Source organism: Lepus europaeus, chromosome 21, assembly GCF_033115175.1.
Source record: "Lepus europaeus isolate LE1 chromosome 21, mLepTim1.pri, whole genome shotgun sequence".
Classification (NCBI taxonomy): Eukaryota; Metazoa; Chordata; class Mammalia; order Lagomorpha; family Leporidae; genus Lepus; species Lepus europaeus.
In genome coordinates, this window is record NC_084847.1 from 12,272,662 (window position 1) to 12,300,340 (window position 27,679).

Here is a 27,679-nt window from a genome sequence, read left to right on the forward strand (position 1 = left end):
AGCCAGCTTGCCATTCAGGCCTTTCAGTACCCCATTCTGTGTTCCAGGAGCCCTGAGCCAGTCCTTGGGAGGTGCATGTCCAAGGGTGCCTATGCCCTTCCAAGGTGACCATACCCAAGCTGGAGGATCAGCCCCTGAACACCAGGCAGCTCCCAGCTCCTAGGGTAATGTTGGCTGAAATGCTGACTAAGTGTGCAGGTCAGAAGCACATGGTTGAGGGTGCTTGTTCCACCCATGCTTCTGGGGAGAGGGTCAAAGGACCTGAGACAGTTGAGATTTCTCTTGCAGGGAAGCCTGGGGTGTGTGTGAAGCAACAGGTGCTCATCACAGCTCACTTGAGAAAGGAAGGAGAGGATAAACTAAACTCCCTACCACCCCTACACATGCTCCCCAAGATGTCTCCAGAGGATTCACAAAAGGCCAGCATTGCTCACGTCTGGAGGGAAGGACTATGAGGATGATGGGGGAAGATTATTTTTTATTTACACACACACACACACACACACTGATGGCTTCTAGAACTTTCTTTGGTATTATCTCTTTGCAGAGGTAAATAAAATGTTCGGGGTTGGTGCTGTGGCGTAGCAGGTTAATGCCCTGGCCTGAAGTACCAGCATCCCATATGGGCGCCAGTTTGAGACCTGGCTGCTCCACTTCCGATCCATAGCTCTCTGCTATGGCCTGGGAAAGCAGTAGAAGATGGACCAAGTCCATGGGTCCCTGCACCTGTGTGGGAGACCTGGAAGAAGCTCCTGGCTCCTGGCTTTGGATTGGAGCAGTTCCAGCCATTGCAGCCAACTGGGAAGTGAACCATTGGATGGAAGACCCCTCTCTCTCTCTCCTGTGTAACTTTGACTTTCAAATAAATAAATCTTTAAAAAATTAAAATGATAAAACAATGTTTTTTAGAATATGGCACTGGTACCATTGCTGGGTCTTTGCTTTCTTTTTAAAAATTTCTATTTTCATTTTTATTTGAAAGGCAGAGAGAAAGAGAGAGACAAAGAAACAGACATAGAAAGATTTTTCATCCCCTGGTTACTCCCCAAATACTTAAAAACCAGAGCTGGGACAGGAGGAAGCCAGGAGCCTGGTACTCAATCCAGATCTCCTGGGTGGGTGGTAGAGACCTAAGAATTAGGCCGCTGCTGCCACCTGGGGTGAAGGTTAGCAGGAAGCTGGCTCAGAAGCACAGTAGCTAGGACTGGAATTCAGCACCCTGATATGGGGTGTGAGCATCTGACACCAGTGACTCTCCTAGGGCAGACCCTTCTTCTGAGGATGGCAGATGTCAACAAATGAATTCAGATGAGGTAAGCACATTTAAAAATACCTACCTACATTCTTTTGGCCAAAGCAAGCTTCAAGGCCAAGCTCACCATACATAGTGCAGAGAATGGTGATCTCCGTTTGGGAGGTGAAGTGCGTGTGTTTGCTGGAGACATAAAAGTGCACACAGAAGCTTTCTTTTTTAAAAAGTTTATTTGAAAGGCAGAGAGAGAGCCAAAAACAAAGAGAGATCTCCCATCTGCAAGTTTACTCCCCAGATATCTGCAACAGTAAGGCTAGACCATGCTGAAGTTAGGATCAAGGAACCCAACTCAAGCCTCTCTCATAAGAGGCAGGAAGCCAAGGCCTTGAGCCCACCCTGGTGTGGAACCAAGTGTCTTAATCAGCATCTTAACTGCTACGTCAAACGCCCACCCCTCATCTCCCTTATTTAGGCATGAACTCAACAAATCCTAAGAAGAAAGGATTCTTCTTAACTTCCCCTTTAATAACATTCACCATTCAGCTTTCAGGATCATCACTTAAAAATGCATAGCTGACTGAGTTCATCACTTTCCTTTAAACACTTCAATGACCTGCCATTCTCTAGATAAGTTAAACTGCCATGTGGTACTGTGACCACCTCCTCTTCTAGTCCTTTTCTTCTTTTATTTGAAAGGCAGAGTTACAGACAGAGGGAAGGAGAAATGGAGAGAGATCTTCCATCTGCTGATTCACTTTCCAGTTGGCTGCAATGGACCAGGGCTCGGCCAGGTCAAAGCCAGGAGCCTGGAACTCCATCTAGATTTCCCATGTGGGTGGCAGGGGCTCTAGCACTTAGGCCATCTGCTGTTGCTTTCCTAGGCACATTAGCAGGGAGCTGAATTGTAAATGGAGCAGATTAAGTCCCCTGCTTTACCTTCAGATAACAGGAAGTCGGAGAATTCGCATTATCAACACATACACAAGGGCACATTCCTGGTTTGAGTCTAGGGATCCTCTAGAGCTAATGAATGACCAGAGAATTCATACTATGCTGGGTCATCAGAGCTTGTCAATCATTACTTCTCTGTACAGTTTGTAGTCTGAGTCTTCTCCCAGACATTAGAAAACATTTTCACCCTTCTGTTACTGAATATACTATTAGTAGAAAAGATATTTCTCCAGTCTGAACTCTTCTATTTCCTAGCCAAGTGCTCATGAAGCTGCCTCAGGCATGGTGCAGGTAGATCAAGGCAGAGTCGTGGCAGTAGCAGAACTTGACGGTGTCTGTGAGGTGCTAGCTCTGTAAGCACATAGAATACAAAAGCTGTGGGAGTCATGACCATTTCCCACTGATATTTCGAAGGAAATCCAGGCAGAAATTTTCAACAACGCTGTTACTGCAGAGTCTCTCCAGATGCCTGGTGGAGCTCTGAGAGTGGAGCCATGGGAATGGAGTTGCAGCCAAGATTCTAGCAAGGTAGAGTGATGAGCAGCATGCTACGTCAGCCTGGGAAAACCACAGACATCCTCCAGAACTCATGAGAACAGCCTCATGGCTGGGCAGCCCAAGGCCTTGGGGGATCATTCTTCCCCACGGGGTACACAAATGCCAGACTTTAGCTCTAAGATTCAAGTTTGTCCTGTTGGGTTTTGGTCTTGCTGTGGACCAGTTACTTCTTTCCAATTCTCTGTTTCTTTCAGGATGGGAAGTTTATACCACTCCTTCCCTGCCATTGTACCTTGCAAGTTCATAATTTGTCTTTGATTTTGCAGCGCAGAGCATGGAAATGTTTGTCTTGAATTTCAGATCAGAGTTTTGATTTGGGCTCTTCGATGTGTTCAAATTTGGGGACTATTGAGGATGGAATGATTATATTTTGCATTGTGAGACAAATATGAGCCTGAGGGGCCTAGGGCAGAATGTTAAGTCTGGCTGCGGTCTGTACCCCAAAGGTTCATGTGCTGGAAGTGTAGTCCCAGTGTGGCGATGTGGAACCCTTAAGTTAGGGCTTGGTGGGAGGATTGACAGCATCATCCTCGGAAGGCATCGCTGGTCTTGTGGAACGAGTGAGTTCTCTGGACAGTGGGTTGTTAGAAAGCAAGGCCACCCCCCGACTTGGCCCCTGGCTGTTTCTCCTTCTCTCCCTCCATTATTGTGATGCAGTCAAGGAGACCTTCTCCAGAGGCCAAGAGATACAATCACCCAATCTTTGGGATGTTCAGCTTCCAAAACTGAGTTTAACAAACCTCTTTCCTTTATAAAGCACCCAGCCTCAGGTATTTTATTATTGAAGACAACAAAAGAATGCAGAACCTGACCCTTGGGAAGTGTGAGTGATTGTGTTATTATTACTGTTGTTGTTTACTAAGTATTCTTAAGAAGAAGAGTCCTAGGCACTCAGACAATGTTTCCCTTCTTTTGCTCACTTAAGTCTTCTAGGAAGCTTCACCCTTCATCTTATCTCTGGGTTGCAGGTGAAGCCTCCGGGATCTGTATCTGCCCCCGTGTCCTTGGATCTGGTGTCCCAGAAGCACCAGGAACTGAGCCTGTTTATTCCTTGCCAGCACCACCTGCCCAGGCTGTTTCTGTGAGCTCCCCAACCCACAAGCTGTTGGAGGCATCCACTCACCTTATCCTCCTTGTCTGTTTTCCCCAAAGACCAGCTTTGTAGTCTGGATTATAAACTGATTTTATTACTTGATTTTAGAAGGAGTAGATAACACCAAAAACATGAGCCCCAGGAAACTGACACCTTTGGAGGTGCCTCCATTGTCTTCATGGTTCTGAATGAGGTCTATAGATCTGCAGACGCTGCCCACTGGTGGAACAAGGTCTTAGCCACATGAGATCTGGGACAGTGCCAGGTACATGGCAAATGCTCCATCAGTGGTGGCTCCCTTCCTCTGATGTAGAAAACCCCAAGGTTTGGATGACTTGGAGATGACGCTAATGTCAACCTTTTCACAAGCCGCTCTGTTTGGAAGTCCTGTCCCAGGCGAAACAGGGTGCCATGGTCTCTCATTTCTTTCCTAACCTCCAGTTGTATGCTTGGCTCTCTCTCACTTTGTCTATCTGTATCTCTTTCTTTTGCCAATCCTTCTTCCAATTCTTTCTTGTCTATATTTTCTCCTTTTCACTCCACCTTTCCTTTCTTCCTTTCTTCCTTCCTCCCTCCCTCCCTACTTTATATGCTTTTCAACTGCTTTTCCTTACTGGTTCATTCTCTGACTTATTTTCCTTTCCTTTTTCTGTTACTCTTATCTCTTCTCCATTTCATTTCCTCCATCTCTTTCTTCTTTCAGCATCTATTAGGGCAATGTTTTGTGCTAATAAACAAAGGAAAACAAAAATCACACACATGCCCTTGCATGAAGAATTTTGTGTCCTCACAGGAAGCCTGAGGACCGAAAGGAAAAGAAGAAAGAAAAGGGAGAGTAAGAAAATCTGAAATGGAGCCTCCTGGGAGTCTCAACAGACCCGGGCTTGCCCAGACGTCTTCCACTCCTTTTCTCGAAGCTTCGTCCGCTGAATTTTCCCTGTAATGTTTTTGGGCAGGTCCATGACAAACTCTATCTGTAAGGAGAAATCAGTGTATGGTGGGCCATGCTGTGGGTAAGGGAAAGTTCTTGAGGCTCCAGGTGAGTGGGAATGGTGCCTGGAAAAATTCCAAGGAAGCCCCCTCTGCTATAAGAAGCTTCAGAAAGCATCCAAGGGCAAGGACAAGAAGAGAAGCGTTCGAGTGGACATAAAGGTCAGGGGCACTGGTCTCTGGTACACTCAGGGGGCAGCATGATGCATGCAGCATGGGACCACATTCAGATGCTGGGCTCAGACACTGGACCCTCTGGCTGCCAGGCCCTCCTCTACCAACCACACATTTTGTATTTACTGCAGCTCTTCACTGGCCCAGGAGACCATGTCAAGTAAATGACCTACACCATGTAACCACTCAGGTTTAGGTAAGTTCACTCTGAGGTAGGCACAATGACAAAACTGCCTAACAGCACTGTTCTCAGAATGCATCCTATGATGCACGGCTGCATATGTGGGGAATCAGTGCTAGCTGAGGTTTCAGGCATCTACTGAGGAGCTTGGAGGAGTGTATCTCCTGCAAATAAGGGGAGGGGTGGCTGAGGTATCAATTTTCGTTGCTTTTGGCTCACAAGGGCAAAGTTGAGTAGTTGCACGAAAGACTTTATGGCCTAAAATATTTACCATGTGGTCTCTGGTGGGGTGGAGACAGGTAGGAAGAAGCTGCAGAGGAGACCTAGGTTTAATGCTAAGAAGGTGGGGACTCTGCTTATCACGAAGAAGGGAGAAGAGGCTGGACATGGTTACTGGAGGCAGGGGAGAAGGAGCCTGCTGCCTTTGGGATTTTAGGGACAAGATTGTGGAAACAGACATATCTACTGGGGATGTTTGGACCTCTGCACATGATTTTCCAAAATATCCAGTTACAATTCAAAATTCATAACAAGACCCTCCCTCCCTCTCCCTTCCCTTCTCCTTCCTTCCCTCTCTTCCCTTCCCTTCCTTTCCCGAGGTGGTGATCTTCAGTCAGTCTCTAACTCACTTTTCATGCCAATCTCCTTCTCTGGGGTGTGCTTCTTAGGAAACCACCTAAGATCATCAGCCTGTGCTGAAAAAAAGGCCAAGTGGGCTCTAAGTTAACCTCCTGCTCCAGACTCAAAACTGCTTTTTTCTTTCCCAGGGACAAGCTCCTGTCTTGTACCCAAAGATAACCAAGGAGTTCTCCAGCTATGTCAACCTCTAAGCCTTTTTTTTTTTTTTTTTTTTGACAGGCAGAGTGGACAGTGAGAGACAGACAGAAAGGTCTTCCTTTGCCATTGGTTCCCCCTCCAATGGCCGCCACGGCCGGCACACTGCAGCCGGCGCACCGCGCTGATTCGAAGCCAGGAGCCAGGTGCTTCTCCTGGTCTCCCATGGGGTGCAGGGCCCAAGCACTTGGGCCATCCTCCACTGCACTCCCGGGCCATAGCAGAGAGCTGGCCTGGAAGAGGGGCAACCGGGACAGAATCCGGCACCCCGACTGGGGCTAGAACCTGGTGTGCTGCTGCTGCTAGGCGGAGGATTAGCCTGTTGAGCCACGGCACCGGCCACCTCTAAGCCTTAATCCTCTAGTGAGTGGAGATGGCTTAAAGGAGGCAGAGTGGATTCTGTGCTTCCTTTCTGGTGAGAGTGTTTTGGCTTTTCTCTGGAGTGCTACCCTCCTCAGGCCATGCCATGTAGGACAGCCCTCTCTCTCCCATCTCTCCCACACTTTCTCCAAGGGTTACCAGATGCCTGAGAGCTGGCCCTCAGCATGTTCCAGTCTCCTGGTCACACGGATTAGTTTAATGATGAGCACATGGCTTATGTTGGTTCAGTGAGGAGCAAACTGAAAACTTGTGCTGGGGTCTTGAGGAAAACATGCATTTTGCTACTGCAATGTGCTAGATCTCTAAATATGTATATTTGAAGCTGCTAGAGCAACAAAGGAAGCCATTTCTGTCACTTGTATCTCAGAATTGATAGTCCTGGATTTTCCAGCAAGACCCCCATGTTGGGAGGGGGAAAATATAAAGTCAGGGATTGGCTGGGACTTATTCCCACTGGAGTATTTAATTCAGAGTGAGTCCAAGACTGAGATCATTTTTCAGGTATCAAGACAGCTTCAGGATCATCTTTTGGGCTCTCTTGGTCATGGTTGGAAGAACCTTGGAATTAGAAGTCTCATCCTCATCCTTAGGCAGAGATAGCAGGAGAACCCTCCCTTCTTCCCATGTTCAGAGGCCTTACCTTCCGGGGGTACTTGTATGGGGCTGTCACTGACTTCACATGCTCCTGCAGCTCCTTGGTGAGCTGCTTTTGGTCATGGGACCGGAACTGTGGGGCCAGGACCACAAATGCCTTCACCACCTGCAGTGAGATTGAGTGAAGAGAGTCCAGAATGGATTGGGGTATAGAGGCATGTTCTGGAATAATGCAAATCACAGCCCACAACTCTACATTCCCTCAAGTGTACCTCCAGGTATTCAGGCCAAGGGTAAGGGAAACACTGAAGGTAAGATGACCAGATTTCCAGCTCTATCTCCAGTGGCTTACTGGATGAGTAGCAGGACAACAGACTCAAGTCCTGCTTACCTCCTACACCAAGGACAATGGATACCGATAGGGGAGGAAACAGGTACAAGGAGAGAAGAGAGGAAAATACAGACAAGTGATCATAACCCCAAATGATTTCTTTAACGTCAGCTCACTCATCTGGAAAATGGGGATAAAGTTGTCATGGGAAATAAAATGAACTCATAAACAGTGGGACTTAACTCAGAGCTAGCCACACAAAGTATTCTGTGTCACTTGTTCAGTGGCTTCATGGCTTCCCCATGTGGCATGTCCTACCTCTGCTAGAGCTGTGATGCTTGCTCCCAGGATGTAGCACCCTGAATAAATATCCTAGAACACTGCTCCACACTTCCCACCTTAACCATTGCCTGCGCGTACACTGAACTCCACTAGGCTCCACCTGAGCCTGTTCCCATAACCTCAGCATTATAGAGTCATTTCTTCTTTGTCCTAATTGTCACTGCAAACTCTGTGGCTTGGGGTTGTATTTCTTGGTTCAAATTCCTCTCTATTTTCTTGGTCAGGAATCAGATTCTGACAAAAATACAACAGTAGAATGGAATACCTCTGGCTCTGTGATAATAGCTTATCAGTGGCATTTACTATATGCTAGGCCTTTTTCCAGATACATTTAGTCCTCACAACTGCCCCTCATCTTACAGATGGGGGAACTGAGGAAAGGGAAACTAAGCAAACAGCGCAAGGTCAGACAGCTGGTAAGTGCAGGGTCCAGAGCTAGAAGCAGCTGTCCAGTGCCCAAGTCCATATTCCTAACCACCATACCACACCACCCGTGTCTTTCAGGTCTGTACCCTCCCAGGTTCTCATCACCTCTCCTCGGACAGGGTCTGGGCTGCTGATCACAGCTGTCTCCACCACAGCGGGGTGCTCCATCAGCACATTCTCCACCTCCGAGGGTCCAATCCGGTACCTACAGAAGAGCCTGACCTTCAGAGAAGACTGGACACTCAGCCTGTAGGTCATCCCCAAAGTCAGCCAGAGAAAAGACCCAATGGACCCTTCCCAGGCCCCAAACCAAGCTCACCCACTGGAGTTAATGATATCGTCTGTTCGCCCCATGAAGTGGAAATATCCATCTGAATCCTTGATTCCCCGGTCTCCCAGGATCCAGAAATCACCTCGAATGTTGGCTGCTGTCTTATCAGGACTGCCCTGTTTTTCACAGAAAGCAGAGTCATTGCACCTGAAAAGCCTAAGTGCCTAGCCCCAGGGCTGCCATGAACAGATGTGCAGGGTGCAGGCCACAATTTGAACAACTGTACATGGTGGATCTGCCCTGAACCTTCTGATTCTGGATACCAGGATACCTGGATATAAAAGGTTCTTCTTTGGTTCAGTTATTCTACCCAGGCCTCTCACCTATACCCCTGAGTACAGTCTGATGGATATTACTGATTCATCCATGCTTTGGGCATCTTCTCCTATTGACTCCACTTTTCCTTCCAGGAACAGCCTGAGCACTTCTCATACTATGACACAACTCAAAGATATCAGATCTATTACACACTTCTCATGGCTCTGTTACCAGATTTAGAAGTTCTAAAGCCATCCCAGCAAGCCCTAGTGCCCCACCCAGTGTGTATATTTCTACAGTGGGAGGCCCTTTTACTCAGCATTGGCCCTTGCTTATAAATGGTGAAAAGGCTTGAGGTTCATCCCAGGCCAGTGCATCTTTACACATTACTCAGGTACAGGGATGTGGGCTCCAGCTGGATGTTCAGTTACTGGGCTGGAAGATGGAACAGGACATTTTGAGCCCAAGTCCTTCAGGGAGGTTGAAGAGCATTGAAGATCAGAGAGAACAGGAGGCTTTTCCGGGCCAAACAGCCACTACAAATGGTAGAGCTGAGACCAGAAGCCAGATATCTTGACCATTAGCTTGACTTTTTCATGGTCACCCTGCAGCCTCTGCTGGCATCAATTTGTGGCCTTCCGTAACACTGCCAACTGCTCCAAGTCTGTTTCATTGTCTGTCACATGGGGAGAATCCCATGCCTTAGATATCTCACTGATGTATGAAAGTAGAATGGGAAAATGCATAGGACATGCTTGGAGGAGGGCACAGTGTTCCTCCCAGTTTTCCTCATTTGCATAATGGGAATGATAATTTAGATCTACAACAATTCTCTCACTTAACACACTTATATGTGGCACAATTCTATGTGTTTCATAAATTTCAATAATGTTACAAACCCTTAACAATGCTACACAGCATACAGATGAGCAAACTGAGGCATTCAGAGATCAGTAACTTGCAAGACAAACACTAAGTTTGGAAGCAGTGTTTTAAAATCAATCAAGATGGCACCAAAGACTTCCTAGGGTGGCTGGGAGGACTGGCATATTTAATATATGGGGGGAGCTTCAGGACAGCGCTCACCTTGGAGAGTGCCTTCAATAAATGGTAATAGCCCTAGTATTGGATTTCTCTCTTAAATAGTTGATCAGCTGTCACGGAGATCAGAAGGAATGTGCTTGGCACTGTCGCTGCCCATTTCTCCACAGTTGTGGGCTTGAGTGAGCTTTGTAATCTCTGGCTGCACCATCCTCGCCTGTTAAGGGAGCTGGACGGACTGAGGGATGGTCTGTTTCTATCTTCTCCAGGTGTGAAGATAATGATGCCTCCAACTGTATGGTGACATCTCCATGTAAAGTTCCTATCATGGTCCTAAAGAGATCAGTGGCTAAGAGCACGGGGACCATCCTTTGGGGAGAGGACAAGGCTGCCCTGGGCAAAGGCTACTCTCTATAGTTCAGGGGAAATAAGATTTCTGGCATGAAACAGAAGGCTCATTGTGTGCAGGGGATAATTTGAGAAAGCAAGTCTCCAAGTACAATCACAGCAGTAGGATAAGGATGGCAAAGGAGACTTTCCAGTCTTCTCCCTTGGAAAGGCACCCACTCTTGGGCACTGGATTCTCTGTCTTTAAACCTTATATATCTCTTGGCAAGTTTATAACCTGAGCTTCCCTCTTCCCAGTTAGTGTCCCCAAACCCCACTGGAGAGCAGAGGAGAGAGGGAGCACTCTTACCACATAGCCAGAGAAGATGCCTATGGGCTTGATGGGGTTGACCCTGATGCCTATGTCTCCTTCTTGGCCAGGGGGCAGAACGTTGCCTTCATCATCTACAACCTGGAGGAAGAAGCAGATTGGAAGAGTGATCCATGCAATAGGAGAAGACTTGAATGGCAGCATGAGAGAGCTGAGCTGGTCAAAGAGAAGACCCTCTTGCTCTGGAGGAGACTGGAAACAAGAATCAGAAACCAAGGGGAGCCCAGAGTTTTAAACTCAAATCTCTAACCTGCTAGCTTGGGATCATTTTGGTGAGGCTTCTTGTAAAGACTGGACTCGGTGAGTTTCTGGTTGTAGGAGCTCAGGAAAAACAAGAGTCTCCCATTGTCTTTGAGATCTACCTTACCCATGGACTTGGAAACCAGATGGATCGAAACCCAGAGTATGGTTCTGATACCTTACATGTTGACTGAGCTACTTAAGCTCTAAGCCTTAGTACTTTGTTCTGTAAAACAAATACTGACAGCTAATTTTGCAGGATTTTTATACAAATGAAATAAGATCCGACAAAAGCTTCTCAGTGAATAGTTATCACTATGATCAGGGTGGTAGGTAACTGCATATAATGCTAGTGTAAAGTCATTAAATTTTAGATACATGGAGCTATACAAACATACACACACACACACACACACGGCCATACATTCTAGTTTCTTCAGCCCAAAGAATCAACGGATAAGAACAAAACTTTAGCTACAACATACTCATTGTTGTGGCTGTCGGTGTGGCACAGCAGGTTAACGCCCTAGCCTGAAGCACCAGCATCCCATATGGGCACCGGTTCTACTCTCGGCTGATCCTCTTCCAACTCAGCTCTCTGCTATGGCCTGGGATAGCAGTAGAAGATGGCCCAAGTCCTTGGGCCCCTGCAGCCACGTGGGAGACCCAGAGGAAGTTCCTGGCTCCTGGCCTCAGATCGGCACAGCTCTGGCCGTTGCGGCCAATTGGCGAGTGAACCATCGGATAGGAGACCTCTCTCTTGCTCTCTGCCTCTCCTCTCTCTGTAACTCTTTCAAATAAATATATAAATATTAAAAAAAAACATACTGATTATTGTTGTGTTGTGTTTAGTAGTGAAAATGTGGATGTCATCATTGGGGCAATAGACAGTATAGTCGGGGGAGGATGGAAAATCTACTATTATCCCAATTTTAGTATATGTGCTGCTGAGACAAGCATAGTCTACTATTATTTAGCCAACAAAAACCATGCTGCTGATCTGTATTAACTGACCCGGAAAGATGATTCCTCAGGACTGTTCAATGATAAAAGCAAGTAACAAAATGCAATGTCCAAATTCACTCCTAATTTTTCAGCATACATATGAGTGATTATATAGCTAGCTATATATTCACAGTGGCTCACTCTGGATAATAAGAATATAAGTTATTTCCCCTTTCCTTTCTTCCTGTCCCACTTCCCTCCCCTCCTTTCTCTTCTTTTCCTCCTCCCCTTCTTCCTTTTAAAAATATTACTTTATCTATTTGCTCTTATTTTGACTCAGTGAACAATGCAGTAAATGAATTCTAAAACATTGGTGGCTTCCACATTGTTGCCCCCAGCAAACCTGCACATCATAAGGAGGACTGGCTGTTCCCAGGTAGCCAGGTTTGATTTTCATTGTGCTGGAAACTCTGCACGTGAGGCCCTGTGGGAGCAGCAGAGAATAGACTCAGTGGAGCAGTTCCTAGCACTGTCCTGCAGAGGGCTCACATCTGGAGGCTCCCTCCCTCCCCTTCCCACCTCACAGCACCTGGTGGGCTCCCCTTTCCTGGAACCTCAACCCTAGGGCCTTCACTAGGTTGTTCAGAAGGCAACCTGGCTGGGTGACTGCTCCCCAGTTAGTTCCCAGGGCAGAGGAACTGACAATTGCATGACAGAAATACAGCTGGGCAGGAGGAATAAGTTCTGGTGTTCTACATAGCACAGCAGGGAGACTATAGTCAGCCCTAATTTACTGCATATTTAAAAATGGCAAGAAGAAAGGATTTTGAATGGTCCCAAAACAACGAAGTGATAAATGTTTGAGATGAGCTCATCCACTGATTCACTCACTCCCCAAATGATCCTAATGGCCTGAGCTGGGCTGGAGCAATCTGGGAGCCAGGCACTCAATGCAGGACTCCCACATGGGTGGCAGGAATCCAGTCCTTTGAGCCATCACCTGCTGCCTTCCAGGGTTCACATTAGCAGGAAGATGGAATCAGGAGCCAGAGTCAGGTATTGACCCCAGGTCCTCTGATGTGGGACTGCAGGTGCCTTAGCCAGTGACTCACCTGCTAGGAGAAACATCTGCCCCAATTACCCTGATCCAGTCATTACACATGGAGTCCCTGTATTGAAATATCACACTTGCAACTCCCTAAATCCGTACAGTTATTCAGTGTAAATTAAAAAATTTTAAAAACTCAGGTGAAATTACTAATCTGAAGTGTGTGAGGCCCAAAAGAAACTTCAATTACTTCTCATGGTAGGGACAGTTGTACATGAATTCTGAACAGAACTCTCCTTGCAGAGATTCTGCTACCTGCACGTGTCCTCTCAGAGTGGCTGGCAGCCCTGCCAGCCACCTCAACTGCACAGTCCTCACCCAGACTTGCAAAGCCCTGCCTGGCCACATGCACATCACAGCACTGTCCCCAGCCCTCTGACCCAGCTCCCTGCTAATGGGCTTGGGAAAGCAGCAGAAGACAGCCCAAATGCTTGAACCCCTGTCTCCCATGTGTGAGACCCAGATGGAACTATAGGGCTCCTGGCTTCAGCCTAGTCCAGCCCCAGCTATTGCAGCCATTTGGGGAGAGAATCGGTGGATGTATTTAACCTCTCTTTTTATATCTCTCCCTCTTTCTTTAACTTTGCCTTTTAATTAATTAATTAAATCTTAAAAATTACCCTCACATTTATCAACTAAGTGAATGAGAAATAGTGGCTGACAGTTTAACCATCAAAGGGACTTTCAAAGCCCTCACAGCAGGTACCGTTTCTGTCTGGCCGTAGAATTCTCGGATGTCCAGTCCTGTCTGGGCCCTCCAGCTCTCCAGGGTGTCTGGCAGAAGGCTCTCTCCACCAGTGAAGCAGTTCTTTAGGTGTGGGAACTTGTAACTGAAGGAGAGAGATCTGTGTTCTCCCTCAGCTTCCTCAGAGCCCATGTGCACCCACACCTGGAGCCGGTCCCGAGTGCTTGGGTGGTGGGGCAGGCATCACGGAGCTCAGTGTGCCCAGAGGGCTAAGTAGGTACATGTTCACACACAGGAGGGAGGCAGGGGATGGGCACGGAGGATCCTACCAGCACCCCAAGCCCCATCACCTCGAGAGGTCCTGTTGTAGCAACATCCGGTAAATGAGTGGGGCACCCACCAGGCTGTTGATCGGGTAGCTGGACAGCACCTGGAGGAGAGAGTCCCTGAGTCACTGGTGGCCAGGTCAGCCGGCAAGCTCACCAGTAGGCACAGAGGCTTCAGCAATGGGCTAGGAGTTCCACAAGTCTGGGCTGAAATCCTAGCTTGTCCACTCTGTTTCAGGCTAAAAGAGCCCCATAGCTTTCCTGCATCCTCGGAACACAAACAACATAAAAATTAACTACGAGTCAAACAGTTTTCTATATCTTGTGTGGTTGTGTGGGTGCAGTCTGTTGAAATCTTCGCTTAGTATATACTAAGTTGATCTTCTGTATATAAAGATAATTGAAAATGAATCTTGATGAACAGTGGGATGGGAGAGGGAGTGGGAGATGAGATGGCTGTGGGTGGGAGGGAGGTTATGGGGGAAAAAGCCACAACAATGCAAAAGTTGCACTTTGTAAATTTTTTTTTTTTCAGTTTTTTTTTTTTTTTTGACAGGCAGAGTGGACAGTAGAGGGAGATAGAGAGAAAGGTCTTCCATTTTGCCGCTGGTTCACCCTCCAATGGCTGCCGCGGTAGGCGCGCTGCGGCCGGCGCACCGCGCTGTTCCGATGGCAGGAGCCAGGTGCTTCTCCTGGTCTCCCATGGGGTGCAGGGCCCAAGCACTTGGGCCATCCTCCACTGCACTCCCTGGCCACAGCAGAGAGCTGGCCTGGAAGAGGGGCAACTGGGACAGGATCGGTGCCCCGACCGGGACTAGAACCCGGTGTGCCGGCGCCGCAAGGCGGAGGATTAGCCTGTTAAGCCACGGCGCCGGCTGCACTTTGTAAATTTACATGTATTAAATAAAAAAATTAATGTCTACCATGATAGATAGAAAAATGTCTACCTAGGGTTAATTTAGAACATTGTAGTCAAATCTTGGCTGTCATTTACTGCCAAAAGTGACTTGCTCTCATCAACACACCCCTAGGTGTGTATGAACCCCAAGTTCTCAAGGCAAGGAGATCAATCACTGTTGCCAATCAGCTATGTGATCCTGGTTAAGTCCCTTGACTTTCTAGAACCAGCTTTATAAAAGATTTTTTTCCAGTCCTATTGTCCTAAAAATACTTTTGGGAGATAGTTCAGATAAAAAAAAAATGCTTTGAAAAGTTGAAAGAGTTAAGCTTCCGCCTGAAATGGCGACACCTCATTATGAACATCCCAGATGTTCCACTTATGATTCAGTTCCCTGATAATGCACCTGGGAGGGCAGTGGAGGATGGCCCAAGTGCTTGGGCCCCTGCTACCCATGTGGGAGACCCAGATAGAGTTCCAGGCTACTGGCTTTTAACCTGGCCCAGCACTAGCTGTTGTGGTCATTTGGGGAGTGACCAGCAGATGCAAGATCTCTCTCTCTCCCTGTCACTCTGCCTTTCAAATAAATAAATAAACCTCTAATTAAAAAAGGAAAAGTTAAAAGCACTTGTAGACATTTCAAAATAAGTGCTACAAAAAGACCTAGTACTGAATAGTTGCCTTCCTTTGTGCTATCTCATCTAGATCTCACCCTAATCTCACGCAGTATGTACAACTGTACTTGTAGAAGGAGAAACTACCATTCAGAGAGGTAGGGAACTTGTGCAAAGTCACATAGCAGTGAGCAGCAGAACCAGCCTCACAGACTGCACTGTTTTGTACAGCCACCTCCTCTCCTAGTGCAGATTCACCTAGTGCAGAGCTCAACAGCGGGGCTGAAGTCAAATGTCTATAAAAATGATTAACATGAGGGCAGCATGTAACCATTTCCTCTGAGTGCACTTGATGAACTTTGAAAGTCATCCCTTATTCTTTATTGCCTTGCCTTATAGGAAGGTCATCTTGCAATTGCCTACTGATTCACTAAACTCCTCGGTCTCCCCTAGTCTCTTTTTCTCCTCACATCTCCAACCTGTATTTTCCAAATGGACTTTAGAATTTTGCATGTTTTTGTGTTTTGTTTATTTGTGGGACTTGACGAAACCCAGCTCAGATCCCGTATGGAAGGAGGCAGAGTAGGAATGTATCTAACACAGAGAACGACATGCCTGACTCTTGGTGTTTGAAGCTGGTGTTCATGCCTTCCTTTGCCCCAGGTTGCAGGTGTGTGTTGCTGTTGCTGCCAAACAGAAGTCTGAGTGGAACACCAACCACAACAGAGGTTGGAGGCCTGGGAAGACAATGGCCTCACCTATCCATTGTAATTAGAACCCAACATTACCATGTCTTTGCAAGCAAAATGAGGCCATTTTCCTTGCTTTGTTATTCTGGTGACATATTGCTGCAGTTTGTGAATTTTACTCAAAGACCCAGCCATCAGTTTTAGCATAAAAATAAATTCTACTTCTTCTTCAGAATTCCTTCTGGGAAATAGCCCCAAACTGGAAATAACCCAAATGTTCATCAACAGAATAGGAAAAGAAGTCAGGATAGATTCACAGAATAGAATATTATGCAGTAATATAAAGGAACAAACTTCTGACACGTGCAACAATGTGTATTAATCTCACAGTGCATATGTGGAGGGAAAGAAGCCACACACCAAAGATCACATGTTGTAAGGTTCCACTCAAAGAGCAAGAGGCAAAATTAACCTATGGTGCTAGAAGTCCAATCAACAGTTAGTTTATGGGGTGTGGACACTGTCAAGGAAGGGATGTGAGCATCCTCCACCATCATGGAAATGTTTCCTGTCTCCATCTGGTGGTGGTTGCATGGGTATCTTGTAGAAACTGACGCTGTGTCCCCACCCCAGATTCCTATGTTGAAGTCCTTCTGTTGGAGGTAGAGTTTGGGGAGGTCATTAAACCAGGCGATGAGATGGAGGTGCACCAGTAATGGCACCAGTGTCCTTCTATGAAGAAGAATAGACACTCACACCCTCCCTAGTGTGAGGACATACCGGGAAGGTGGCCGGCCACATGTGAGCCAGGAAAAGGGCCCTGACCAAGAACCCATGGTGCTGGCACTTCATTCTTTGACTTCCAGCCCCCAAAGCTGTGAGAATTAGATGTCTGTTGGGTAAGCCACTTGGTCTATGGCATTTTATTGTAGCAGCCCAAAGTGACTAAGAGCATCAAACATCAGCAAATTATTTCCAAGCTGTATGCTTAGGAGGAAGGCACTTACTGTACGTTCCTCTAGGTTGTGTATTGCACAGCAAACAAGAAAGGAAATACAATGCATGCACACATACACATGGGAAGGAGAAGATATCACTGCAATACTCCTCCCTCCTTTGTACATGTGGTCCACCACCATCCGATATCCAACATCAGAGGGAGAACCTGGTAAATATGTGTTGAGAAAATATGTGATGTACAGTATCTGTCTCTTAAGTAAACTCTTAAACTTTATCCCTAAATATATCTGCCTCTTTCCCTGATCAATGAACTCTGTGAGGTCAGGGACCAGTTCCATCTCACTTAATGACCACTCATATGTGTGGGATTTAGCAAAAAATCAGATGAACTGGAATAAAATAAATGGGAGTATGCAAACCTTGGGTTCACTCTGGATCCTCTCTTACCTTTAGAACAACAACAGGGTCAAACTTTGGCAGGGGATGGATAAACACACATGCTCCTAGAGCCCAGGGTTCCAGAAGTGAGGTCAGGACGTTCACTATCCAGCCTGTGTCTGATATGGTCCATATTGTGTCAGAGGCTCGCAGGCCTGTCCAACTTCTGAGGAAATAGACAAAATCATGGAGACAGGTGAGTGCCTGCTGGGTTGTACAGAGCCTGGGGACTGGGGAAGGGGTAGGTGTGTGTGCAGACATACATGTATGTCTATATGTAATAGGAATGTGTAAGTGTAAGCATGCGGGTGTAAGTCAAGTTCTATCTACACATCCTATATCAACAGGGCGTGGGTATTCAGAAAGTGACCCCAGATGATGCGATAATTGGGTCTCATCCTCATTTTGTCCCCAAAACTTAATAGTGACTGTCATACAGTAACCAGCAAGGGAAAGTTTACTAACAGAAGGCATCTATGCGAATCCTCTCCAGGTCCTGGTCCAGGTCCAGATGGTCTTTAGTGCAGCAGTTAAGAAACTGCTTGGGATTCCTTCGTCCCATATTAGAGAGCCTGAGTTCGAATCCTAGCTTTTCTCCTGACTCCAGCATCCTGCTAATGTGCATCCTGGGAACTACCAGGTAATGAGTTAAGTAGTTGAGTCTCTGCCACCACATGGGAGATCTGAATTAAGTTCCTGACTCCTGGCTTTGCCCAGCCCAGGTTGTTGCAGACATTTGCGTAGTGAATCAGTAGATAGGAGATCTCTGTCCACCTGTCTCTCTCTGCCTTTCAGTAAATAAAAATTAAAATGTATTCTAAAAATTTAAAACTATTTCCCCATTTACTAATAAAATTAACATAGCATGTAGGATCAACTCAAAAAGATCTTAAAGATCCCTAGTTATTATTAAATCATGATATCCTTAGCAGTGTTCTCTGTTTATCCAGTTGGGGCTCATATGGCAGAATAAAATTCATAATTATGACATTTATGACCCAGAAATTCTGGTATCTGAGTTCATCTCATTTATCTAAATATACTTTCCCATTCAATGATATTCCAAAATAATTTGAGAATTTGCTGTTAACAAACATGCCCTCTTGGAATGTGGGTGGCATCAAAGAAAAGTTGCCAGCAGCCCAAAGGGGAAGATCAAGATTCGTCTAGGGAAAATGCATACAAACCTTGTTCCAATCATTCGCCCAGCAGGCACCTGCCTCAAAGCCTGGACGATACTTGGATGAGCCTGTGTTACTTGGAACAGAAACATCCCATGGAAGGTCACTGGCTGCCCAGCCTGTGAAGTCATCACCCCCTCAGCTTCTTCTCCAGTTGTCTTTCTCAGGGGCACCAATGATAGCCCACCCAAAGAGAACACGATTTGCGCTCCTAAACATCTTCCTGTCCCAGCACACAGTTCTCCCTAGAGGGCAAGGGCTCAGCTTACTCCGCATCCATCTTGGCCTTGATGCCCAGGCTCGCATGGGAATGTTCCACCATCTTGGGAAGGCCACTGGTCCCACTGGTGAAGTAGATGGCAGCTGCCTCTTGGCTTCCAGTCTCCACAGAGGGATGAGTGGTGGGTGCCTCTCTGATGGAGACAAAGACTTTCACCTTCTCATAGCCATCCTGGAGGCTAGATGTCACAGTGACCCATCTTTCCCACAGGCCCCCGTGCTGACGAGGGCCAGTCAGCTGACCCCTTCAGAAGGGAGGCCATTAAGTGATGAACATTGTGGGGTTCTGAGTCTGGCAGACTTTGGTTTGGAAACTACTCAGGTGCAGCAATTTGTTGACTGTGTAACTTTGAACTAGTTATCTAACTTGAGACTCACTTTCCATATACGTGAAATGGGATCATTAATACCCTTCTCAGTGAGTTGTTCAGAAAGTTAACTCAACCCCAAAGGACTTGCTTAGCAAGAAAGCAACAACTGTCATCTAATTGTTGACAGCCCCAGCTTGATGCCAGTGGCACGAGGTGTAGTGTATACACTCAGCACTTTCTTGGCAACCTATTCTATTCTACACAAGCCCCCACATACCTCTTGGACATTTCTTCCAGTGTCCTGATTTTAAGTCTCCCAAAGCTGGGGTCACATTCTTTATTTCTCTGAAGATTATCTTACACACCATGATATTAGAAAGGAAAAGCTTACCGTGTCCTTAAGAGTTTCCAAAGGTATCTGTCCCTCAAGAAGGGATTTCATACCTGTGACAGGGAGACTCATTCATCTAGTCAATTAGGCTCTTGACTTTTTCAGAGGTCATGTGCTGATGGGTTAATGCTTGTCAATTCTTCAGCGGACAGTCCTAGGAGGCTTTCTATGAGCTCCTCAGAAGGCCCTATAGACCCACTTACTCTGTGCAATAACTCTATAATAAATTTTGTATTATCTTTTTTCTTGCTTATTTTACTCTGGTAGTTTCATACTCTGCTTCCTGGACCTCCCAAATAAAGCACCTGCACATATATACTTGCTTCAGTTTCCACTTTTTGAGTACTCACTGTAGCAGTGACTTGAAGTTAAGCCATCCACTCCGGCTTTTCTCAGATACCAGTAGCTTAATTCTTAGAGAAGGGCAGTTAGGTGCCACGGTATCCACTTCGTGGGCCACTTCCTCCCCAGCCACGATGGCCCTGGCTTCAGATGCCTGTAGTCTGTGGAGTATGTCTGCAGATTTCATCTGGATAGTCCCAGGCATGAAGACGAGGCCTAGGGAAGCCAGAAAGATTGAGAGAGAACAGGAAGGCGGCATTGGCTTCTTTCCTAGAAAAGTAACAACCATGGGAAGCAAATAGGCAGATGAGAGTGGGGACCCATGGAGAGTGTCAAGAAGGAGAAGACAGAGTAGTGGGGTGTGATTGGAACTCAGCTCTCCCAGGGTTGTCAGAGCTACAAGGGACACTACTGAGACTAAAGGAAAAAATTGGATCTCCTGATGTCAGTATCCATGCTACACTCCAGTAAACATCCTCGGCTGTCTTTCCATCACAATGGTCATGTTGTGTCAGGCACACAGAATGAGACACATTGCTGAGTTCTTCTTCCCCTCAGCCAATGAGCTCTCAGCAGTCATCTTTCTCTCCATAGGGCTCCAAGTCCCTACCATTAGCTCAACTGCCTCTGGTGGCTCCCACATTCTGGCCACATTCACATCTTCCTCCACACCCTAGTCTCAATTCTCAGCCTATTGTCCCCAGGCTGGGGAGTCAGTGAGGAACTTTTGATGGAGCTGGGCAATATGCAAGGCAAGCTGAGAACAGAAGTTTTGGAATGAGGATGCTGCAGTTTCTTGAGTCTCTTTCCTATGCCCCTTAAGACATTTCTCATTCCCTTATGTCAAGGTTGATGATACTCAGATTTCTGTCTCCATCTCAGATTTTGTATCCTTAACTCCAACTTCTTACTTTCTATCCCTTCTTGAGTATCACACGTTGCCCCATGAATCACCATTACCAGATTGCTGGGAGTGGGTGTTTGGTCTGGCAGTCAACACATCCACACCTCACAGAGGAGTACTCTGGTTCAATTCCTAGCCCTGACTCCAACTTCCCACCAATGCAGACAGAGGTAGTAATGATGGCTCAAGTGATTGTGTTCTTGCCACCAACATGGGAGACCTGGCTTGAATTCCTAGCTCTTGAATCCATGCTCAGCCTAGCCCAGCCCCAGCCATTGCAGGCATTTGGAGAGTGAACCAGCAGATTAGAGCTCACTATCACACTCTTAATAATTAGTAAAAGTATAAACATTTTCCAGATTGAACCTGTCACCTTTTCCTAACACACCCATATCTGTTTCTCTGCCTTCTCATTCTTTGCTCAGTAAGAATCCAGAACTCTTACCACGGACCACAAGGCCCTGCCACTTTAGCACCTGTCCACCCTATAGACTCATTCTTTTGCCACTTTCTCCTTGCTGCCTGCACTTTAGGCACACGGACTTCCTTCTGCTTTCTCTTGTAATATCCAAGCTCCCTCCCCTTTGTCTTCACATGTGCTGCTCCTCTGGCTTGGCACTGGCCTCTCTGCCCCCACTCCTGGCCAGTCCTGCTCATCTCCCAGATCTCAGCTCAAACATCACTTCCACTGAGATATCTGGGACTCTTAGATCAGTTGATTCAATCTCCTTTTACATGAGGGATGGACAAACTTGTTTTCTATAAAAGGCCAAATAGTAAAAGGTAAGCAAATGGGCCTTGCTATGTTCCAATAAAATTTTGCTTTCAAAAACCAAGCTCTAGGCAATATTTGGCCTTCAGGTCCTAGAGTGCCAACTTAAAAAATGGTTTCCTATAGAGTTGTCATGCCACTTAACAAATCTGTGAGTAAGCAATCATGTGTGCAATCAATAGGTTTCTGCAAAGGTCTCAAAGTCTCATTTTGTTTAGCTTGTATAGGCACATTCTCTTGTTTGAGTGCTTGGTACAGAATTTGTTTCAGTAAAAGGAAGAGGGTGACATCTGCACATGAGGGGAGTGGTGGCTACAATTACTTGCTTCAGTTTCTTTCACATGGGAGATAGTGGCCAGCCCAGCTCATCAACCACCAACCTGCTCGCATGCAGCCTAGGGTCACCAGCCACCACTCGGGGACATGGGGCAGCACCACCACCACACGGTCCCCACGCTGCAGGCTGCAGGTCCCTGACAGCACGTTGGCTGCCTGCTGGCTGATCTTGCTCAGGTCTTGGAAGTTCCAGGTCACCTCAGCACCGCTGCCATCCACCCACCACAGGGCCGGGCGGAGGGGCCTCTTGCCAGCCTGAAGGAAGAGAAGTCCCGCTGAGTGTGGTGTGCAGGTGCCCAGCAGGAGGAGGAAAGCTGAAATCCAGGGGCTGCCAAGCCAGCGCTTAGGAAGATTCTGATCTCAGACCCCCATATACTCTTAGAAAGTGTATTTATTTGGGTTACCTGAATTAATATTTACCATGTTAGCAATCAAGACCAATGATTTTCAAAATTTAAGTTTTTAAAAACAGCTATAATATATCCATTACACATTCCCATGAACAGAATTTCTAAATTAAAAAGAATGTATATTTTCTCAAACAAAAAATTAATGAGAAGAGTGGCATTATTTCTTATCTTCGCAAATTGGGTTCTCTTATCTGCTTCTGCATTCACTCTGGGATGTTATCACTCAACATACACATTCTGGAAAATACCATTGTATACTTGTGAGAGAAGGAGAGGGAAAAGGGCAAGAGCCTTCTTGGAATGAATGAATGAATGAATGAATGAATGAGTTCCTTCTCTCCCTTCCTCCCTCCCTTCTTCCTTCCTTCCTTTCTTCCATCATTTATGTGTCCATCTATTTATCTATTTACTGATTCCATTCTCTTTTATAAAACTTGCAATAAAATATGTTTAACACAGAATTTACCACGTTAGCTACTTTTGACTATACAGTTCAATGACATTAAATAATTCACATTGTTGAATCACCATCTGCCTTGAAAACCTATCACCCATGTTGGAAACTCTGTCCCCATTAAACACTCATTCTTCCTTCCCACTAGCCCCTGGTAATCGCTGTTTTATTTTCCTTTTCACGAATTCGACTCAGAAGCTGTCTCACGTAAGCAGAACCACACACTGTCCATTTGTGACAGGGTTATTTCACTTAGTGCAAGGTCTTGAGGGTTCATCCACGTTGTAGCGTGGGTCACAACTGCCTTCCTTTTTGAGACTGAATAATGATCTATTGAATGAGTAGACCGCATTTGTTCACCTTTTTAACCTTGTGATGGAATTTGGGTTGTTTTGATCTTTGGCTGTTATGAATAAAACTATTATGAAAGTGAGTGTATAAATATCTCTGAGACTCTATTTTTTATTCTCATTCCTACCCTATTCTGCCTTCACAGAAGATGAGTATTTTGTTCATAGCTCATTACAGAACCTGACACAAAAAAGTGCTCAATAGACATTCATTAAATGAATGAATGAATGAACGAACAGCCACTTCTTCTCCACCCATTACCTTCTCCACGCCAGCCCAGTGATCCACCACATCAGTAGCAAAGTTAAATGTGGCAGGCACTTCCTGGCGGCCCCACTGAATGGATGTCAGTTGCCTGATATTAAGGTAGAGTGTGCGGCTGGACCTCTGGGTGCCCCAAAGGGTGCAAAGTCCCCGAAGCTTTGTCAACCAATGCATGATGAGGCCTGTGAAGGAACAAGGAGACATGGGTAAGTCCTCCTCGAACAGATTGCTCTACTTCTCATTAGTTACTTAGAGAAATTCATCCAACCTTCCAGGGTTCTTTCTAGGAATTAATCTCTTGTGGTTATGAGTGAATTGGCACTCAGTATCTATTTAAGTCTTCTTCTGGTGTGCCATTCTACAAAAGCACAACAGGATTTGGAACAAGTATACAACCTAGATCCTACTTTCTAGCACCTTGGATAATTTTGTGAACATCCAATTCCACATGATAAATCTCTTTGTGCTTAAAATATGGTGAGAGGTAGATTAGATTACTGTTCTAACAATTTTCTCTCTTATAGTAGGATTGTATGTTCCCACTCATTTTCATATAGATTCTGGACAAGACTGTATCCACCTTTCTTTGTCTTTGGCTTGCTATAGAATATGTGCTAGTTAATGATATGTGAATAGAATGACCACACTCTTGTATTTCTGTCTCCCGCAGGAAAATTGCATATCCTATATGGGTGCTGTGTCTTCAACCTGGGTTCTACGTGATAATACATATGGAGTTGCTAAGTTCAGCACAACCACTGATGACCCACAGGAGGAAATATGTATGGTTAAAAGCTCAAAAGATGTTTGGGATGTGTGTTACTGTAGCAAATGCTGACCAATATAAGTAGCATCGGTTTTTCTTAATCGAATCTTGATTGATATATCCTCAATGCTATGTACCTAGGACACATAGCATAACACAATTGTTTCAGAAATCATAGCTGTTGTAGTTAATGTTTCCATAGACACTGCCTCCAGGAAAAGTATTTCCAACGTTGTGTAGGTTTGTCTTTGCATTCCATTATGTTTACTCTGATGAGGTTGCAGAATTAAAAGTCTAATGACCTTTGATTCAAGGAATTGTGCCAGCAGTTCAAATAACTGATTGGATTCTCGTCTACATTTGTACAGAGAGCAGCAGCCAGAATGTTCAAAGCCTCTGACACTTATGCTTTCTTTCCTATTCTAAAACTTAAAGTCGTGAAGATTTCCTTGCCAATTCCTAGGCAGAAATATTCAATGATTTTGCACCTGCTGGCTCCTCTCATTCTATGACTGGCCTCACCTCTTGAGAGAGGAGGTGACCACCCATTTAATGCCATCTGCATGTTACTGTCCTTCTCCTAGCCAGTCTGGTCCCTTCTTTTTTGCTGTGCTAAAGGTGACTTTTTCTCTGTCCAGGGTTGCCTCCTTGCTAAGATCTGGCAAAATGCTCCCTAGGAATTGTGGCAACACCTAGGAACTGTGAATTGCTTTCCACTGGCCATGTTCACTCTCTCGGCTAACCATGACTCCTAAAGATTGTCATCATGAGGCATGACCCCAATCTGTCCATTCCATGCAATGGCACTCACCTGCCACGTCCTTTCTGGAAGGATCTCTGGGGATAGCTTGGCTCACTCTCCTCTTGAACTCACAGTTCCAGAATCCCTGAAGCTTTGGAGTAGAGCACAGCTAGCCACACAGATGTCTCTAAATCCTTGCAGCCTTGGGGGGAGAACACAGGTAATCATTAACAGCAGACAACATCAGAACCCTGCTTGGGATAACATTGGCCATCCTAGTTAAGTTCATGGGTTGCACAGACTCTGGGGGCCAACTGAACTTGCTCTTTCAGCCCAGTGAGTGGAACAGGGGTTTATACTGTGAGTTGTTGCTTCAACAAGGGAAAGGTAAATGGAACTCATATAGACTTGACAAACTCTTTCATCTCCTTTAATTTTTGTCTTTGCTTGGCTTCCAAAATACTGCACGCACTTGGTTTTTCTCAGTCTGTAATGCTGATTCCTTCTCCTCGTTTGTTTCCTATGTGATCTCAGCCAGTGCCATGGTTTGGATCCTTCCTGCCTTGCCAATGACTCCCACCCATGGTATCTCTGGCTGGGCTCTCTCTCCTGCATCTATTTGATGTCCAGCAGGCATCTCAAGCATACTTAGTCCAAAGCCGAGCCTAGGACATTCTCCCTCCCTATAAATCATCCCACTCCATCTGTGGTCTTACTCACCTCAGGGACCGTTATTCCAGTTCTTCCAACTGGAAGCCTGATGTCTTTCCCATCTCTCCTCTTCCATCCCTGAATCTAGTGAAGCCATCCATTCCACCTTCAGTGAACTGTGTCTAGAATCAGACTCACTCACTGCCCTTCTAATCACCATCTTCTCTCCAGTGGCCAGAATGATCTATACTTACAACTTCAGTTAGAACGTGGACCCCTACCCCCAGATTAAAATCCCAGGGTCTTGATGGTACCTACACGGTCATTGTTTCAATGCTCTCTTCCCCTAAATCTCTTCTCTTCTTCTCTTGCTCCAGTCATGTGGATCTTCTTGCTGCTCCACTTCAGACACATCACTGCCTCAGGGTATTTGCACCTGCTATTCCCTCTGCCTGGAATTCTCATTCCCTGAGCACTCACACAGCAACTTCCCAGCTGCCTCCAGTTCCTCACAAAAAGTTGTCTTCATGGTGGGTCCCTCTCTGTCCTCCTGATCCCAGTACCAGAGCCTCCCACCTTCCCTGCCATATTTCTTCTCTTTGGCTGAATGCATCTCAATCATCGCATGTGTTTTATGTGCTGGTTGTGTTTCCCTTCTACAATATAAGCTCTCTGAAGCAGGGATTGTTGTGGTTGGTCACTCTTGTTTCCTAGGTGCTAAAACAGTGCCTGGTATTGTGTTTCAGGGGCTGAGTGAACACGTGTTGAATGGTTTCCCCCTCCACCCTTGGCACAACTCTGTGAAGCAGGGATTACTTTTACAATCTTGGCCAAGGAAACTGAGGCTTGGTTACTCCCAAGAGACCATGTGGAAGGCAGAGGAACTCCTAAGTAACCCTCTCTCTTTGAGCATCACTGTTCTTTCCTCTTGGCTTTCCATTGAGAGCCCATTCTTCTCTGCCTCCAGGGGGATTGATGTAGACCAAGGCCTGCCTGACCCTAAAGTGACCTGGACCATGGTTTACCCCTTCCACACCGCCCTCATTGTGCTTCTCACCACATCTGAGGTCCACACTCACACCTGCCCAGTTCCCAAACTTTCCAGGGAAGTTTCACAAAGCAGTGAGTGGATGGGCCTTGGAGTCAGACACCTCTTCTAAGCTGATTTCACCTCTTACTATTGGGTGGCTTTGATTAATTATGGCTAAGTTTCCGTTTTCCCACGTGTAAAGGGGCATTTGCAATGGCATCTTTCCCACTAAGGCATATGACAGTGGGATGAAATAACACTAGAGAGCCACTTAGCCCAGTATGGGCATCTGCTAAGAGAATGTAGGTGGCCCGAGTCATTCCTGAAGTCACAAAAACAAAGGCCCTTTTGGATCAAGTGGAGATGGTGAAAGCCCAGAGTGGAACAGGAACACAAGGTGACACAGCAAGTCAGCTGCAGACACAGTCCTGGAACTCTCCCAGGAGAGTGTCTCATGCCTGTGCCACCAATTTAGAGCAGATCCTGGAGCGACAGTGGGAAATCAGAGGGCTCTGAGCTGCTGAGACAAGATGCTTTCCAGAACACCCACTAAAGGGAAAATGCCAGAGTCAGATAAGGGGGTGCTGGCCTCAAGGCATGTCTCACCGTGGCTCATCTCCGTTGGAGACATACCTTGGAGAGAGACAGGCCGGAGGTAAATGGGGATGACAGAGACCTCACAATGAGAGTTCTGGAGGCACAGAGGGACAGAGACCCACATCCATGAAGTATGGCAGGGCCAGAGAGCCTTGCAGACCCTAGAAGCCAGGTCCAGGACCCGGTCTGGGGGAAGAGGAAGTTCAGTACACTGGGAAGTGATGAGAAGTGATTTGGATCCCTTTCCTCTTTTCCTCTGGGTCAACCCTAGAAATGACAGGGCTTGAAAAGCTTATTTATGTAGAGCAGCATCTGTGACCTGATGGAATTCCACCTCTGAGCCTGCCTTCCTTACAGCCCCAAAGGTGCCTGTCATCCCTTCCAGACCCCAGCAATAGGTATTCCTGGCTATCATACATTCAACAATCACGAGCCTCTTAAATGCCCTTCCAGGAAGTTCTGCCTCATGTCTCCCCTAAGTCCCTCTTGCTATTGCTGCTGTATACCCTTCACCACCTGTGCACATCGAGGCTTCCCAGC

General features: G+C 46.3%; 1 protein-coding gene across 2 annotated transcripts; it reads right to left on the reverse strand.

Moving 5' to 3' along the window:
* Window positions 1–1,714: 1,714 nt before the first annotated feature.
* On the reverse strand, window positions 1,715–25,039 carry LOC133750426 (acyl-coenzyme A synthetase ACSM2B, mitochondrial-like). Of its 2 annotated transcripts, none has more exons than XM_062180033.1 (14): window positions 24,931–25,039; window positions 23,351–23,535; window positions 21,919–22,129; window positions 19,871–20,078; window positions 18,809–18,952; window positions 17,368–17,524; window positions 13,784–13,863; window positions 13,455–13,578; window positions 12,044–12,124; window positions 10,435–10,536; window positions 8,427–8,554; window positions 8,213–8,312; window positions 7,055–7,174; window positions 1,715–4,828 (listed from the first exon to the last, which is right to left on the reverse strand). In XM_062180033.1, exons 2-14 carry the CDS (start codon window positions 23,525–23,527, stop codon window positions 4,724–4,726), a joined length of 1,737 nt encoding a protein of 578 aa, XP_062036017.1. In that variant the 5' UTR covers window positions 23,528–23,535; window positions 24,931–25,039; the 3' UTR covers window positions 1,715–4,723. The 2 variants fall into 2 exon arrangements, with proteins under 2 accessions (XP_062036017.1, XP_062036018.1); XM_062180034.1 differs by lacking the exon at window positions 1,715–4,828 and adding an exon at window positions 5,810–5,894.
* Window positions 25,040–27,679: the final 2,640 nt, after the last annotated feature.